At 44.8% G+C, this 19,243-nt stretch overlaps 1 protein-coding gene across 1 annotated transcript in view; it reads left to right on the top strand.

Annotated features, from left to right (window-relative positions):
- GGCT (gamma-glutamylcyclotransferase) overlaps nucleotides 1-18,184 on the top strand; it is a 166,139-nt gene extending 147,955 nt beyond the window's left edge. The window contains exon 4 of the mRNA XM_069648765.1: nucleotides 16,047-18,184. Coding sequence (XP_069504866.1) covers nucleotides 16,047-16,196 — 150 coding nt within the window. The 3' untranslated portion in view covers nucleotides 16,197-18,184. The remainder of the gene's footprint in view (nucleotides 1-16,046) is intronic.
- The last annotated feature ends 1,059 nt before the right edge of the window (nucleotides 18,185-19,243 follow it).

Here is a 19,243-nt window from a genome sequence, read left to right as displayed (position 1 = left end):
GTGTGGGCTGTGACTTAATGACCATGCATTTAATGCGATGAGTACAATTTTGTTGACGGAAATGACCGAGCTCTCTAAATATGCCACCCTGATAAGAGGTCGCTTACCAGCTTTGCCTCCTGTGAAAGTGCACCCATGCCGGCCTGACCAGACTGTATTTTCCCCTCGCATAAGCCGCCTCATCTAGGTGCTTTATTCAAACAAGGAGGGATGAAGAGGGTAGGTTGGGATGGTTTCTGTGAAAAGAAGTGTAGTTTCCCTTCCATGAATTCTGTCTGATTCAGTGTCTACTTTAAAAATACAGCAGGTACCCTGTTTCTGGAGCTCTTAGACATCCACACATTTTCGTGAGGTTCTTGACATCCAAAGACAGAGAAGCTACAGCAGAACACTTGTCTGGGTGGACGGCATTGGCATAGTCACTCTTTGCATTTCAATTTGATGGTTGGAATGTTTGATCATTGGCATTGCTCTAGGAAAACTGCTAGACTACCTATTTTTTAGCCCGCATGCACAATTCCAGAAGGGGAACATCCATAAGCAGGCTGAAAAGCAATACTCTGAAAGGTTACCCACAGCAATGGCAAAGGGTTATTATTCATTCAAAACCTTCCAGCCATCACTATTCTGTTTTGCTAAAGTCGCACCGAATGGGACGGGCATGACGTGTGTCTATTAACGCAGCAAGTGAGCCAACCACAGTGTCATTGCGGCTGTTGCTGCCAAGACAACGACTCTTCACCATTTGTGACTTCACCTGCACATTATTGACTGAAGCATGCAATGCAGACTGATTTTCTATTAGCACCTGGGCAGAGGGAGCCAGCCAATCAGGTGGCTAGGACTGCGGGCTTCAATCTGTGATGAAAGCACGCGTTTCATGACACTTGGCGGCCAGCTCCCCCGCCGCCATCTCCCTGCCCCACGTCCCCTCTGTCCTTTCCCCCTTTTTCCACACTGCACTTAACTTATTGAGGCGTCCCATTGAACAAAGGAAAACACTTTTTTTCTTGTTTTTTTATCACCCCAGGTGACTGCTTTAGTAACCTGGGGTGCTAATAGCCTTAATCCTGAGTTCCAAGTGGTGGAAAGGGCGGTACGGCCAGGAGCCCTTGTTATCCACCCTCGCTTTGCTCGGGCCAATAACTTGGGCTACCGGGCTGTTAACCCCGTTCCAGCCCCTGGAACGGGGGATTAACACCATAATTAATACTGCTTTTTATATTTGGTTATATTGCTAGGTCTAAACCAATGGCGTAGAGAAGAAAAATGTTTATATGTTGCTAGATCTGACCCCACACTGTGCTAAATTAAAGGGGATCGTTTTCTCGAATTCAGATTTTGGTCACCAGTTGTGGCAAAACCACTCTTTTTCATACGTTTTCAAAAGAAGAAAAAACTGCTCTCCCAAGCCACATACCAGAGAGAAGCTGATGGGATAAATTATTCACAAATCCTTGATTATGACTTGCAAGAGGATGTCCCTTTATGATGCCTTTCACCCACACTAGAGCTTCTTCACAGTAGGGGGGACTGGGGAAGAGGTTCAGACTACACTGGGGGTAAGGAAAAGCTGCCTGCTTAGTTATGCAACCCCAGCAGATGCTACCTGGGGAATCCTCTAGAGTCTGTCTGCCCTCCCCAGCTTCCTCGGCCCGAGCAGACCCCTGCCAAGAGAAACCTATTGGAAGCAGCAACAAAGTGGTTACCTTCGAGAGAACCGTTGGCACTTGGGCACGGATCATGAACCAGCAGCCAATCAACTATTTGCCAGGGTTTAGGGAGGCAGAGTGTGTTTATCTCAGTTAAACGGAGAAAGTGACTCGCAAATATACTCTTGCTCCATATTCTACCCTCTCTGTAATCAGAGTTCAGCAGGGAGGTGGAGCAGCACGCGAGTCCAAGAGCAATGCTGAGGAACACAAATTGCCTCTGAAGTAGTGGAGCCCACCATGACCGTCCTGCCTGATGACAAAATGACGAAGTGGTACTTCAATGCCTACTCCCCACTCCCCCTGCCAAGCAAATACTAATCCAATATTCAGGAAACTCAGAGCCCCGTGTATATTGGAGAGGGGAAGGGTGCATCTGGGGAATGGGGGAGATGTTTATAGGACCGTGGCCAATCCAAATAGTTTATGCTACAAAATTGAACTTGCCCCCCAGGTCGAGGTTTTATTGGGGTCGTTTAGATTTCTAAGCCAGTCTTGGAGACCATGAAAGTGGCAGGGTGCCTGGTATTACTTCCAGTAACAATGAGGGCATAACATCTGGAAAACTGAAGTATAGCGGGCACCAAAGCAAATCAATATAACTCAATTAAATATATTTAAAAATTCACAATTAATGTATGAAGCACAGCAGCTAGAAACCATCCATGGCACAAGGATGATAAAACCACAGAACAATCGACCAACCAAGATGCACCCACTGGTGCTCTGTGCTCACCCTAAGGTCGTTCACCTAAAGACACAATTATACAAACACATAAACTAATCCTAATTACTCACATTGTGGTGATTCAATGCTTTAATTTCAAGGCAGAAAATTGCAAGCAATGAGTAAACCAAACCCACACAACATAAATCACATAATCACCCCTGAAAATCTACCCAGCAGTGGGGGGGGGAGAAGTTCTGTCTACAGCCCATCAAGCCCAGTAGGGCGAGACAACAGGAGAGCAACGAAATAAGTGCATTAGGACGCTGTACACTGCCTGTGATTGCAGGTGGCTTTCCTTGAACACTTACAAGGCTGGGAGCATCCGTGGATGCAACCTCCTGTACTTGCACATTAGGTCCACAAAGCATAGAATGCTGCCCTTTATTTAGATGAATGCCATCCTGGCACTGCCTGTTTAGATAGACAACCACTTTTTTGATACCTAACATTCCAGACTGGTGTGTCATTTATTCTGCATTCTTTTGCCGTTACTCATACACCGTAAGTGCTTATAACTGGTGTCTGTACAACAATGTGTCCTTTGCAGACTGCCAGCATGGAGAGTTGAGAAAAAGAGCTCATTTCCATTTGACGCTGTTTGAATGTCTGTCAAAATTAGCCCAGGCTCACCTGAAATCACAATTTGGGTTCATGATCAAGAACCTGCTTCGGTGTCCCGTGGAGCGGTAAAAAAAGTTTATTTTGTGTGCTTGCCTGGGTGTGCATTTATGTTTTAAAGAAATTCAGCTGCTGGATCCCAGCGCTATGTTTGCCCAATATCAGTTTGCTAAGGTATGCAACTGTTTTCTGTTGCAAAGATGTAAATTTAGCATGCCTTGGCATTTATGAAGCCAGCTCCATGCAAGTCCCATGTGTTTCTAAGCATAAGGTTCCCCTCTGAACTAAAAGTGAAAATGGAACTTGACTTGATCTGCAGAAGCACAACAACCTCTCTCTCCTGTGACAGGCCTCTGTGTATTTCTATACATTGAATGAATATGGAAAATTACTAGGATTAATTTGTTTCAGAATAAAACAATCTGATTATATGACAACAAAAGGGCGAACAGAAAATGTGTAATAAACACAAATGGAAATGTCAAACGGAAGTACCATAAATGTGAGCTTTACTTTGGAGGTAAGTTTCTTATTTTATGACCGCTGTTGCATTGGAGCAAGTTTTATTCTACCAGTATGCCGAGACCACCTGTTTGAGGCATTCCCTATTACTTTGTGACCATCTAGAAATCTTAATATGAATGTATCTGCAGTTGTCCCAACCGGCTAATGAATGGATTCACCACTTGTGAGGTAAGCCCTAAGCCCCTCAAACTAGCTGCATGCTCATCCCACCCTTAATAACATACCGAGGCGCTTGCTGCACTGGGACACAGTGCCGCGCGTAGGATGCAGCTTTTCGTAGATCAAACCTGCAAATAGCTACAAGTTTTTGTAAGGAACCCAGATGCACTTCATGCAAACATAAAGCATAATTACATGGTGTATGTGATAAGTTATTAAGCACTGAACTTTAATTGAGTCCGCGTCGCACCGTTAGGATGCATATCCGATATACGCTGCATACTAGCCAGTGCCACGCGCGAGACGCCGCCACTGGCTTTACACTTTCGGAATATACTTCCATTATGCAGGCATGTTTACTGTACATGCTGATCATTATGGGACCAGGGATATCTGCCCCTTCAAGTATTTACTATCAGGTTATGCTTATAACGCACAAGTCGTAACCTTTGGTGCATATTACTGTTCACTACGAGCGTAACTCATGCAACTCGAGCCGTACCTCCCTACAGGCACACCATGGCACCAATTATGCAGTCCGGCCTGCTTTCTTTCAAAAGACCTATAGCTAAATGCATTTATTGTTTCAACAGGTGGGATTTATCCCATGAACATGAAAACTGATATATTATAACATTGACTAACATTCACTAGGTAAGAACTCACTCACTCATATCATCAATATGTAATGTCTGAACTATACAGCATATCTCTTAAAAAGACTACAACTGCGAACTAATTCACTATATATTTTTCTTTTGTTGTTATCTTTCTGTTTTTCCCATCCACACCATTCCTCCCTTATCCCCCCCTTGTCTCTCTGTCCTAAATCTTTGCCACATTGATTTTGCAACTGTTGCATTTTGTGCATTTTTTGTCTTGTACCATTTTCGCTTACTTTTTGCTATGATTATCTTATCCAAATTATGTTTTCACGTGGAACACTTTTGTAAACTGCAATCTGTCTGTAACTATGGTCTCCTATTCTAGCCCTGATTGAAAAAGGTGTGTGTGTCGCCGAAACACGTGTCTCAGAAAGGGCAATTTGAATATATTTTCATTTTCTCTTACAATCACCGAGTGAGTCTTTTTGAGCTTTTGGCGCTGCATCTCAAGTGGAGTGGGGTTCATCTCAACCCCGAGCATGCCGCACTTAGACATATAGTCTGTCTTATAATCTTGTAAGATACAGGCATTAATTACATTAGTACTTAAGCATCTAGAGTTTGTGAACAGCACATGTTGGAGATATCAAATTTGCTCCTGTAAAGTCTGCAAAGTATTAAAAATATTGCTACTCGGATGCTCCTTAGGTTGAGGAAATTTGACCAAACAACATCAGCCTTCACCTATGCTTTTTGTGAAATGGGACTAAACCTAATTGTAGAAATAATTAAACATTGCCGCTGAACTTTTGCTCAAGCAATTCCAGTCTGTTGGCGACACCAAAGTTCTGTATTTGAAGATGTGGAGGATGCACACTCTCACATATACCTTCAAACTTATGGCACACTCTCCAAATGATTTTATGAAATACTACCGACCGGTCTCGCAATAACAAAGTGTGTCGTTATATATGAATAGAAGTTATGACACTAACAAACTGACACACTAGGCCTCATTACGACCCAGGCGGTAAGGGAGTAACGGCGCCGTAAAAGGTGTCGGCGCCGTTAAACCCTTACCGCCTAATTACGAGGTCCCTTTGCAGGTCCCGACCTTAACGGCTGGTTTCACCAGCCGTTAAGGAAGGAACCCGCAAAGGGACTTTCGAGGTAATTACGGTACTGCAATTTGCGGTACCGTAATTACTGCCTTCCCCATTCCCATTGAGCCCTATGGGGGCAAAAATGGGAATGAGGAAGGGCCAATGGTGAATGGGGAATTACCCCCCGCCAACCTTGGAATGGGGCGGTAATTCCGCCATTCACCATGGCGGAGTTGGTAAAATACCGGCGTCAACCATGGCGCTAATAGCACCATGGTTAACGCCAGGGACATAATGAGGCCCACTGACCAGAACCCAAACTTAATCTTCATGAAACTTCCTCAATAAATAACTGATGACATGACATAAGATAGAATTATCATTTTGAGTTACTTTATTGGTCAGATCAGTTGTATGTATCCTGTGTTTCTGTTTTATGTTTTTATATCTTCCTGACTACATTTGTATAACCCTTTTGCTTTTGATGGACTTTTAAAATATATATATATAATATTATAGGGTGGCTATGAGTCGGAACCCCTCAAATGCTCGTGCCCAGCTCCATAGGGCAGACACCTCCCTCTGCTGTGGAGTCCACACCTGACAACATTAGCATCCACAGTCATAAACATAGGAGTGCTAAAAACACAGTAAACACAACCCCCAGCCATAACTCGGCAAACTCACTGAGAAGTGGCCCCGCAGTAGCAAAAAGCACAACTAGTGCGACTGACGCGCCTCATCATAAGTCCACTGCGCCTCGACTCCACTGTTAAAAGGACTCTGAGTGTAACGGCTACCACGCATAAACCTTCGACAACAGCATCTTCAAAGCCGCCCGCACCTCAACAGGCACCCTAGCTGTTATCGAGTGATACAAACACATCGAAACAACCATTGAAAATGACAAAATGTTTCTAAACCTGCACAATACACCAAGGCTTCATCCTGAGGCTTTACACAAGAATTCTCATACACTTCTCCCAGGGGAAATTGTGTTTCTTTTACAGGTAACTCCAAAGACAGGCCCACGGACCAACTGTGTGCGGGGAGCATGTACATGTTGTCTTCCCTTGTTAATTTTTGGGACATGCCATTAAACAAAAATATATTTCCATGGGAGAGGGAGCAACTCCTGCAAGAATACCCATGGTGGAAAGTGTAGCTGAGTCACATTCACATGGTTTTATTGATGTTGAAGTGGTTCAGAGGGGTGATATTTTCATTGACGATGACCAGGGTACAGACTCTAATGACCCTGATTACTATTTACTACAATCCCCTAATGTCACAGATGAGCCCACTGCAAATTCACCTGTAGATGACCAACTCTTTTTTTTAATAATCTGCTAAAAAAAATAAAAAAAGCTGCAGACCATTTTAAAATAGAGACAGACGAATTGGAAGAAGATACACACTTCCTGGGTAATCTATTGAACCAAATAAGTCTGTGGGGCAGTAGATGCCTGCATTACATTCAATCAAAAAACATATTCTTCCTTTGCTAACAACTCCTGCTTTTACTAAAGCAGTCGATCCAACAGTAGAAAAATGTTGGAAACCGGCTCCTACAGATCCCTTTATATATTAGAGGTCATTTAAAAACTGGACTCTGTGGTTGTCACTACAACCAATAAAAGCGCTGGTATCTCACTAGCAACAGCAGAAGCTCCCCCAGATAAAGAAAGTAAAAAGCTCTACACCCTATGCAAAAATGTTGTTACATCAGCAGCACAACATGTATGGACAGTTATAATAGTGCCCGATAGGATGTTGTACAGGAGTAATTAGAGGCTGTATCAGAGGCATTAATTTCCCAAATCTTAACCATTTCAGAAGGAAAGCAAGTTGCCAATTTCATAATAAAAACTCATTAGATGCAGCAGATACTGCAGGAAGGAAAGTGGTGTAGAGTGTGAGGAACTCGTGGTGACAACAAGTAAGACCGACACAAGAGATCATAGTTCAAGGGTGTTTATTGAACAATGAATTTTGTATGCAGGTTGGAAAAATACCTATTCTAAACCTAAATCTAAGATCGGAGCAAGTGTCGACCATCAAATGAAAAATAAGGCACTCCTAGTGGCCTATACTAAGAAACCTATTGCCAAACCTCACAACTAATATAAAAAGGGGGGTGTGATAGTTCTCAAGAAAAGAAAGAAGTGTTCTTAAATAATGTCAGGAGGCGGTAGCCTGGGACTCCCTTCCCCATGTTTTGACCATGTGTTAGGGTGGTAGCTTGGAGCACAGTACAGTCTCGGGCTTCTACAGCACAAGACGACAGTGCCAATGGCAGCTTGCAGGACCGTCTATGGCTAAATCTCGTTTCCATTGAGAAAGTCTCTTGCCTTCGAGGAACTGGTGTGTTCAGCTAACAAAAACTAATTAAAGTTTGTTTCCAATATTCATTGGATGATGAATTGGATGAATATTGGAAACCCCTGGGTCCCCCCCCTGTTCTGGGCGCTGACCCTGCTTGACTTCTTGACTTCACATTCACCTTAATCTCAAGTGGTACGGGATTCGCTTTCCTTGCTTTCACTCGATGCAGGATTCACTTCCCTTGCCTTCAATGTGCTTGCAGATCAAAGTCTTTCGGTTGTACAGGGATTTTTCTCGATCCTCTGTATGACCACTTTGACCTATTTCGCTGGCCTTCCTATGACCTTCTGGTACCTGCAGGTTCTCTCATATGGGCTCAACCAGCGTATCTTGAGTTAGCACCCACGTGGTGCCGGTTTCCCTTTGCTGCTGGTCTCCCCTTCACACTTTTTACAGTTCATTCAAAGTTCATCAGCTTTGGTTCAAAACTTGCCACTTTGCGATTCCTATTCAACACAGCCTGGTTCTTATTGGTTCTCCCCTCGACTCAGCAGCTGTGATGAACCGCTGGGCTGTTGGCTTCCAAGGAGTCAAGGCTGGTACCATGGGCACGGGAGCTTCCCTCACTGCTGCTTATCAGCATAGATTTGCCCAGTGTACCATTGACATCTGCCGCAGGACACTTGCGCTATTGTTCGCGGTCTTAGGCTCTCGTCCACGAAGGCTATGCAGGTCTGGGACGAAAAAAGGGCAAGGTCATTTCTCTCCTCGCCACACTCTTGATTTCTGCTGCCTTTCTCCTTCTTTTTGAACAGACACGTGATAGCCATCTCATCGTGCTGTCTGCTGTACTCGCCTCGCTCATACTGTGCTCTCTGCCTCTACCTTTTAGCCCTGTGGGGGAAGGGAAAGGGCAGTCAGGTGTGTGTGATTCTGACTAATTGCCTGACTTTGCCTGACCCTTGTATTGGGACATGTCAGGTAAATGGATGTGGTGTTAGTCCTTGTGTTGTGCAAAAGTGTTTATGTTCGAAAAAGGGGGCGGGAGCAGTGGTTTGGAACGTCCTACAGAAAAGGATGGGGAAAAGGCGTTAAAGGAAGGGGGAATACCGTGTCTCACCTGTCATGTCCCACTCCCTGAGGAGCCCCCATCCAGGTGATCCTCCCTCACTGGTCCACCCCAAGGAACTGGATCCAATAGCGATGGCCGTGTCCTGGCCACCTGGATGACAAGTCCCCAGGGACTAGCTAGGGAGACACCAGGTTTCTCACAAAGGGCACTACTAAAGCACCTTTCTTGACTGAGAAATTCAGGTTTCAAGCCAGTAATCGGGCCACATTAATTAAAATGGCCATGGAAAAGGAGGTTTTATTTGGCAAAGATGTCGATGATGCCTTAGAGAATGCTAAAATGGAGCATGAAACACTAACACCTTTGGACAGATTTCTAACAAACCCTTCATGCTGCCTGACACATTCAATACCTGACGTGCCTTTCGAACCGAGGGGTATTCCAAAACATCACAATCATCCTTTGGATAACGGATTTCCTCTTCCCCCATGGCACGCAACTCAGACACAGTCCATGCCCTTTCAGTCCTCATTTCGAAAGGGGGTACAGACAAGGAAGGGTTGGGGTAGAAGCACAGATGTTAGATGCTCTACAGCCCCATCTAAGCAATGACACTTCTAAGCAATAACGCGCACGTTCTGGTTCCCTCCAATCATTTCTCAATTTAACCATGCATGAAAGGGAATCGCAACAGACTATCTGCAGTGTCAAAAGGTTACAGCATAGAGTTTCTGGAACTACTGCACAATCATCCGCCTAGATCCAGAAAAATGTCCAAGGAATATCAGTTAATACTCGATGCAGAGATTCAGTAACTACTCGAAGGGAGCAATACAACTTGTTCCCCTGGATGAGGTAAACAAGGGTATTTATTCGGTGAACTGCCTTGTCCCAAAAAATGACTTTACTATGTGCCCCGTTTTAGACCTGCGTCCAGCAAACACTCGACAACTCTGCAAGAAATAATACCTCTCCTAAAGAAGGGGGGTTATATGGTAACATTTGACATGAAGGATGCATACTTTCGGATTTCAATGTTGCCAACTCCTCAAAATACTTAAGGTTCAAGGTAGGGTCCACTCATTACCAGTTGAAAGTGCTATTCTTCGGCATAGCTTCAGCCCTGTGTGTATTCACAAAAGTACTAGCAGTAGTGGCAGCCCACATACTCAGGAAATCCATCCCAGTGTACCCTTATCTGGACGACTGGCTCATAACAGGAAACACACCACAAATGTGTCGGCAGAACACTGTCAACCTCCTATTTCAGCTAGGCTTTTCCATCAATGAGAAGTCGAGTCTTGTTCCTTGTGAAATCAAACAATTCCTGGGTGCGGTCATCCGAACAGAGACGCCCTAGTCTTCCCCTCTGATGAGAGGGTCCAAAACATGCTGCACCAAGTCTCCTGTTACATAGCCAGTCATCACATAACTATTCGATAGGTTATGCACCTTCTCGTAATGATCGCTTCCTGCCTCTTTGTAGTGCTTCATGCAAGGTTGCGCATGCATCCAGTACAAGAGTGGTTGGCGAAACAATGGTGTCAAGCAGACGGTCACTGGGACAATGTAGTGGTCATTTTACAAGCTCTGGTAGAAGCACTGCAGTGGTGGACAAAGGACAACCTGTTAAAAGGCAAAACCTTTCTCAACCCTGTTATGTTATGAGAATTTATAGCGTGCACTAACACCCGAGGGCAGCCTGGCTCTGGTAGACAGGAACAGCAGAGTGAGTCTTGAGTGCACGTCTGAAGTGGAGATAGTTGTCCATGGCATAATGAATGAAAGGCAGGGATTTCCGAAGTTGGCTTGTTGCCACGGAAAAGGAGCACTTGCCTCTACGCATGTATCTAAATTGTGGTATTAGAACAAGCCTGGATTCAGCTGAACAGAGGGGCTGAGAGGGATCACACCAGCAGAATATCTTTTGCAGGTATTCAGCTCTCGTAAGAAGAAGGGCATGATGTACACGGTACAGGGCCTTAAACTGAGCACGTTTAGCAACACGGAGCCAGCCAGTGGAGCTGGCGCAGAACTGGTGAGATATGTGCCATTCTAGGGGAGGCAGCAGCAAGTCTGGCCGCAGAATTCTGAAGGACTGGAGGCGAAAGATCTGATTGCGGGGTGGACCAGTGTGGATGGAGTTAAAGTATTCAAGAGAATAGTGCCTAAGAGGCAACCACAGGTGCGTGAAATTGAGACTGTTTGAAGGGTAAGACTTGTGAATGATTTTCAGCTGAAGGTGACCCTTCTGACAGACGGCTTTGATTTGGGGTTCCATGGAAAGAGGGGAGGGATTTTTACTCCCAGATCTCTTACCATTGGAAGCGCACGGGGGAAGGGACCAATGGAGGGATGCCAGAATATGGAAGTCAAGAGTGAGGTTTCACCAGTAACAAGAACCTCCTTTTTATGACTGTTAAGTTTCAACCAGTTAAAGCTCATCCATTCCCCAACTGATTGAAGACGAGATCTGAGCCTCAGGGCAGTACAAGATACTCTTAACAGATGCATCACTTTCAGAATGGGGAGCTCATTATCTCCACCGAACAGCACATGGCATGTGGACACAGTCTCGGGTAAGAAAAAAAAACCTGGAGTTATTAGCAGTGTTCAAAGCTTTCAACACCAATGGTTCGGCAAGACAGTTTTAGTCCTCAGACAGCACCACCACCCTGTTTTATATCAACAAACATGCTGGGTTACATTGTCCAGGTCTGTCCAAACTAGAACAGAGGATCTGGATGTGTTCTCCGCAGAGGAACATTTTTCTCCTATCACAACACATTCCAGGGGTACACAACTGTCGCGCAGATGTGCTAGGCAGAAATAGAGAACTTCCCTCAAAACACGAGTGGGAGTTGTACACAAATATTTTACACAACTTCTTCAAACAATGGGGGCATCCATCCATCCATCCATACATAGATCTCTTCGCAACACAAGAGAACGCAACATGCCACACTTGCACATCCAGATTTCCCCAGACAGGGTCCAAAGGGAACAAACTGGATGAATTGGTCAGGAAGATTTGTGTATGCTTTCCCCTCCCTCTCACCCCCCAACACCTCTGCAACACAAAATAACCCGCAACTTGCACCAGGAACATCTCACGATGATCCTAATGTCTCCAATGTGGGCACCAGTTATGGTTCTCGCACCTACTCCATATGTCAGACTGTACACTTGTCAAACTACCGAGCCATTATAACTTGCTGTCACAACATCAAGGGACAATGTTCCATCTACTTCCTCAGACACTCAATTTATCAGCTCGGCTCGTGAGGTCATTGAATTTGGACGCCTTAAGTTAGCTAAACGAATGATGCATGGACGTCTTAAAGGAAGCATGCAAACCAAACACAAGACAATGTTATTTCAGCAAATAGAAACAATTGGTATTGTGATGTAAAAGAGCTAATGCAAAGCCCATTGGCTGCTCTCCTTCTAATATTGTACACTACCTGCAACATTTGTTAGATATCGGTTGTAGTGTTCAATGTGCTTGAAGTATACCTGCCAGCTCTTCGCTGCTTATAATACCTCGCAAATTAGAGTGTCTTGGTAGAAGGTATCATTGGTGAAAGCCTTCATGGAAGGGGTTAAAAGAATGTATACACCAATTTCAAATCCTCCTCCTGGGTGAGGTCTGAATGTAAATGTTGTCCTAACGAAACTAGTGGGTCCTCCCTTTGAAGACATGCAGAAGGCAAGCCTCAAGCAGCTTGCCTACAAAACTGCTTTTCTAATTGCCATCACTTCGATAAGAAGAGTTAGTGAAATACAAGCTCTATCAGTCACTGACCCTTTTGTCACCATACACAAGGACAAGGTGGTTTTAAGGACACATCTGTGTTCCTCCCCTAAATTCATTTCCAAATTTCACATCAATCAATAGAACTTCCAGCTTTCTTTCAAGACCCACAGAATTCTGGAGAAAGAGCACGCCCTCCATACACTAGATGTCAGGAGAGCAGTGATGTACTATCTAGGCAAAACTAAACCATTAAGAAATACTGATCAATTCTTCTTGCCAATACCAGCGGTAGAGAAAGGGACCCTGTTTGCAAAGCAACTATTTCAAAGTGGATTGTAGCCTGCATTTAACAATGCTACACGTTGCCAAATAAAACACTATCATGTACACCCAGAGCACACTCGACTCAGGGTACTGGTGCAACCTTTGCATTCATCTCAAATGTGCCCCTAGATGCAATTTGTAAAGCTGCAACATGAAGTTCAGTGCACACTTTCGCACAATGCTACTCTGTGGATACAACAACAGGAGCTGATTCTCAGGTGAGACAACGGGTGTTAAGACATCTTTTTGCTGCTATACCTTCCACCAACACACCTCCTTTTCCTGGTACTGCTCGCTAGTCTATGCAAGGCATGTGATTCTAAGCAGATCCACAAGCCTCAGAAGACGAATATTACATACCTGTAATCGACTTTCTGATGCTTGTGTCTGTTTAGATTCACATGCACCCACCCTTCCTCCCCTCTTTGTAGTTGAAGGTACATAGACCTCTTACACCTTTTTTTTTTTATACCTTCCTGTACTCTCATACACACTTCATGCTCCCTCATGTCATAAACAAAACAATCTGAGGACCTTGATGCGTGAAGAACCATGGGTACAGTATGCATCACACTAGGAATAGCATTACACACATACACGCCCTGTCAACGTCCCTTTTCGATTTAAAAAACAAGTCCTGCAATGCTCCACACCAACTGCTAGATGTCAGCCAATGCAAAGCATGTGAATCTAAGCTGATATAAGCATCAGAAAGCCGATTACAGATATGTAATATTTGTTATCTGTATATGTACCACACACAAGATGAAGGGCGCACTCATGTTCTCAGTATACCTGGCAACTCGGGTTGTGTTCTCCCACAAGGCCTTTTGAGCCTCATGCTCTCTTCAGGAAGGCAGTCTCAGGTGCTGATTATTTCATCCCCCATCAGTGCAGGGAATTCTGGTCCTTGTAGTTGTAAGGTGCTGATAACAGACACTACCCTAATGTATTAGCATTGGGGGTTAGGAGGACTGACCGTACAGCATTCCTAAGTGGGGTGGAGTAGCCCTGGTGTTGCCCTTCTGGAATCTGGGTCTCCCAACAAGAAATGTGAGAAGGAGAGCACCACCTGAGTCGCCAGGTTTACTGAGAACTGGAGTGTGCCTTTATCTTGTGTGGTACATTTCTTGTTGGGATTTTCAGACTCCAGAAGGGCAGCATCGGAGCTAAAATACCCCATTCAGGAATGCTGCACTGTCAGTCCCTGTGAGGAATTCGACCATCCGCACGGGAAGTGGGTGCTCATCTGGGCTTTTTTGATTTTTTTTTGATAATGAAAATGAGTGATGGGAGATCAACCTCTGAAAATGTGAGAGGCCACTCCGCACACATTTTCTCTGCTCACCGCACGAAACGCATAGTCATGTTTACTCCAGAAGGACACAGCCTACAGGTGCCATCTTCCCCAGTTATGTTCAGCTGGAATGTGACAGCCACTCCAGAAGGGGGGAGGCACACCTTTCTCCAGCCATGGGCACCCGCATTAAAATATCAAAGGCTCCATGGATCTGCGTTTCTATTGTTTAGTACGGCTGGTGGCAGTGCATTCTAATGAGAGATAATTGAGGCAAGCCTGGAAGGGGCTTGCTTGCCCGACAGACAACAGGTAAGTGGGGCTAACACTTCTTTGGTATGCATTGTGTCAACTTTAAGCTAGTTCCCACCCCTCTGTATGAAAGGCCATCAATGGCATGTCTCGGGCCATCAGTTACCATAGGTACTCCTGCAGAACGGAGCCTGCTCCTGTTGCAGAGCACTCTGGTCCTGACCTCATGCATATCAGAAGATTGTTGGTTGGGAACTAGGATTGGTTCATTAAGGTAATTTGGGAGATCATCCAATGCCTTTAAAAGGAGAAAGGAGGACTCATTTGGACCAGGGGTGAAGGTAGTCTATCTTACATCTTCCGCCAGTGGAGGAAGGCCAGGAGTTCCTAGAGGGAAGCAAAATCCCTCCCCTAAACATCAGACTCAGGGAACCCATCAGCAGCTCCAGAATCGTTACCCAGCAAGGACACAACAAGCCCGGCTAGGTTCTGCCAGCAAGTGTTCTAGGTGTGAAGTGGCAGAAAGTCTCCCAACAAAGGACAAGGCCGTTGCCTGCAAACACTCTCCTAAACTTTGAGCCATCCACCTTGAAAGGACGACACGAGCCCTGCGAAGAAGCAAGGAGTGCCCCTACAAGCATCAACCAGCGTCCATCTTTTAAGGACATTTTTGAGGAGGTCAAGTCCTCAAACCGCAACAGACCGCACTGCTGACTGTTGCCGCAGTCGCCAGAGTTGTTGGAGACGCCTCAACCAGTGCTCCAGATCCGCCAACCAGCACAGAGACAACGATTCTTGGCCCCAAGCCACTGTGAAGACCAGCCTGCAGGCGCCCGTCCAGCCTTGCTTGCTGAACTGTCTGCCGCCTGATACCTGCAGCTGTCTCCCGCCTAAAACTCTTTCTTAGGAGCTGCAAAGTGCCCTGGAACCACCTCGATGCTGTCGAGCGTCAAGAACTTGTTAAGCACCTTTTATCATTGGGTAATAATTGTATTTTCACCGTGCTGCGACTAACCAACGATCCATGACCTGGCAGAGATAAGCCTGCCGTTTTGTCCACGTTACCAGAATTGGTCAGGGAGGTTTATAATTGACTTGTGTTCCAATCTGTTCGGATCCCTTCTGTTGTACTAGAGTTGTGGGGCTGTTTGATGTTTTAGAAACCGATCTTCATCCCTGGACCACTGGTGCCCCAGAAGTTGATTTGACTCAGTCCCCCCTCACCCTCCCACTGAGGTTCTACTACTACAGTAATGGGGGAGTGTCTGTTCTCAGCACCTTGCAACTACAAGGAGCACAATTCCCTGCACTGATGGGGACAAGGAACAAAATACGTGCAGTATTGCTTTGTTGCACAGGCCATAGAAGCTCTTACTAGTTTACACAGCACTGTTCAACCTAAGGAGAGTGACACAAAAAGACGGTCTTCATGCATATTTAGCATTATTATCTGCTGAGCTGTTGAATAAATTGGAGTAATGTCTGTTTTTGCTCGTAACATTGTCTATGTGAGAGTGATGATCCGTTAATTGACTTCCATGTTATCTTGTCTCTCATTTCACACTAGGTAATCTGCATGGGTGCAAAGCAGAATCTCCTGCCTGCAGAGTATCAAAACAAGCTGGAGGCGATAGAAACCAACAACTATGAGGGTCCCTTGCCAATCATGCAAGAAATCGAGGCTGCAATGAAGAACGTCCAGCAAACCATGAGCTAAATCGCACTGTTTCCCCCATGCAGTGGAATGCTTTAATCATCTCCCAGTAGGAAGTTACAACGTGTGACAGCAAGAAGCTCTTCTTGGATAGAGCAGCAAAACAAAAATCCTTAAAATGGCTTGAACAAAACACTGATCTAGGTTAATGCACACTGCCCGCAACTGCTGTGGGGCAAATTAATGTGCTCGACTAATTCACATTATTAAAAAGATGAAGCGGATGATGTTAGCAGCACCTTCATAACAAATATTCCCTGCAGTGGTTGGTCGCTTTACAGAGTTTGTAATGGAATGGATTGTTACCCAGCAGACCGGGTACCCATTTCATTGACTTAAATACAATGAAAGCCTCAGTCAGCCTGGCTGGGAACTGAACCCGTGACATGCAGCTTGCATGGATGTCTCATGCATGTGCACGAACCCACCAAGCTAATGTACCAGCCACAGCATGAAAGGCAGAGCTGATATTTGCTTTATTTTTTCCAACGTAAACCCGTTTTCCTCTCACCTTCGTGCGGACTAATTATGCCTACGTATTCCATAATGGAACCATCAACTCCAGGTAGCAGTCCACAGTATGTTATTAATTAGACAGCCTGTTAATAGACCTTAAAGCTGCTTTTGGAGATGTAAGGGGCCTGATTAAAGCAACGAACTCAACGCGGATGTAGCAAATGTTTGGCATTTCAGGCACGTTTTCATCAAATGCAGGTGCGAAAGAGTCTGGGCAGTTTCAAGGGGCGGTATTGGAGGGACTTTGCACAGTGCAAGTGTTATTTTGCACAATATTAGCACTAGGGAAAACAAATTGCTATAAGCCAGTAACTTACTCGTTCGGTCAATGCATTTTTGCACCAGAGCAATGTTTGCTAATATGGAATGGTACGAACACTAAGGTAAACTTTATTTCTGTAATATGGCCCCAGGTGACCAGAAAGCCTGGATTGTGATCCCGTCTGGAAACCTCAGTAAGGGGCATTCTGATTAAGTGGCCAAAAGTGATGGGGTTTGGGGGTGGGGGGGGGAGTGTCCTCTTCTTTTTCTTCAGAGAAAAGGCTTGTACTGCTTGATGGGTGGTAAATGAGAGAAGTCGCTGTTCACATTTGCCCTTGACTTGTAAAGGGGTCATACGCAGGCCTGCATATGGGAAATAAAAAGTTCAGCTACAAAATCTAGTAAATTATGAACTATTGAACTCTACCTTATTCAACTAAAGGAAAAAGTACTTCTCGTGAACACCCCAATGTCCTCCCGCGAGAACTGCTCAATGTATACCGCTAACATGATGATCTTTGATTGAGACTTAAGTCCTGGTCTCACATTTTATCCTGAATTTCACTTTCTCTTCAATGATAATCATTTGTGAACATTTTGGATCCTCATTAAATACTAGAATTGTAGTTTACATTTTCGCCAGGATTGCATATTGTACTGCAAGTCTGAGGGGTGGGGGAGGCTATTTGCATTTGAATTCTTAGAAAAGAGAGAGAACCGTCTAGGGTGTATAAACAAAGTGCTCATTGGTTTCCCGGAGTACAAAAGGCAGGCCCTATATGTGTTACGACACTAACCAAGGGTAGTTTGTATGTGACAACGGTTGTGGCGATTGTTGGGGTTGCTGGGACGTGCCATTCTGTATTTCCGGATAACACAGGAAGCATCTCTCTGCTGTTATGTTGGAGCGTGAAGGAGCAAGAGGTAGTGGTGTATTTTGCATGCCGTGCGCATGGCATGAAGAAGGTTTACTACTTGCACCCTGGCTTTGTTCCATGCATTGTAAGGGGTTGAAATAAAGCTAACCATTCATGACCTTGTCTTCCAGTGACAGTACATTTACGAGGGAGACACAGGCTGCCTATTCACCTGTGATGACCGATTTAAAATACTACTTATTTATCGGTTGTATCAGATTTTAAAGTAAAGTAGCACTTGCATTGTGTCAATAAAAACAGTTGTGAATAAAAAAGAAAATACACAGGCAACACTAAGTCGTTGGTTCAGATCCTTATTTGCAAACCTTTTTTCTCCATTTCATGGCACTATTGAAAACTTGCATTTCTGTCCATTCGGACATCAAGCGCACAAGAAATTGCTCCACTAAAGGTTGTATTCTTTCTTTTAGTCAAACCTGCTAAGAGTTTGTTGGTGGGTATGTCTCCCAAGAATCAAGATGATTTTTGAGTACACCACGCGCTCAGGAAGCTTAGATGGGGAAGGAGATACTGTTATACTATCTTGAGACAAGACAGACAAGGGACTAGAGGAGGAGGTATTGTCATTATCTGTAAATGCAGCCTCTCAATGAGATTAGCCCACCCTTACGACATTCAATCGTGTGAAGTATTGTCAGTCAAAGTACCTTTGATTAACTCTCAAACCCTTAATATCCACTTGATATATCGCCCCCCGGGCACAACTGGGACATTTGAGGAAGACATTAATACGATTTTAGCTAATAACCTCAAAAGCTCAATGCAAGTACTACTATTAGGTGACCTTGATCTGGGTTTCATTGACCCTTCGGATCAGCCAGCCCTGGCAACGGTGAATATTCTATTAGAACTAGGCTTCACCCAAAGAAGCACAACCCCCACCCACAACAAAGGTAGAATACTAGATTGGGTGGCAGACCACAATTGCCATGCCGACATCCTCTCCATCTCACCGCTAGCCTGGACTGACCACTACCTACTCTCATTTACGCTCTCCACCAATAGACCCCTGCCCACACCTGCCCCCATGGCTCCACCTACACTAACCAGAAATAAAAAGATTATCACAGCGGATAGGCTTATCCCTGCCTTACTCCCTACCCTTAACTCTCTTCCTGACAGCACTGACCGAGAGAGCTTGGTTGAGGAATATAACAAAATGATGGTCTCCTCCCTGGACCAGATCGCCCCCCTTAAACTCAGACCAAGTAAGGCAAAAAACCATCTGAACAAATGGTTCACACCATTCCTAAAAAACCTAAGACAACAAAAAAGAAACTGTGAGGCTGCCTGGAAAATACTACTCTCGGAATCCAACAAATTAAAGCTCACCAA

This window comes from Ambystoma mexicanum, chromosome 2q (genome assembly GCF_040938575.1).
Source record: "Ambystoma mexicanum isolate Mex_15411 chromosome 2q, UKY_AmexF1_1, whole genome shotgun sequence".
In the NCBI taxonomy this organism is placed as follows: domain Eukaryota; kingdom Metazoa; phylum Chordata; class Amphibia; order Caudata; family Ambystomatidae; genus Ambystoma; species Ambystoma mexicanum.
The sequence above is the reverse complement of the archived record's forward strand: the minus strand, read 5'-3'. Positions and strand labels throughout refer to the sequence as shown.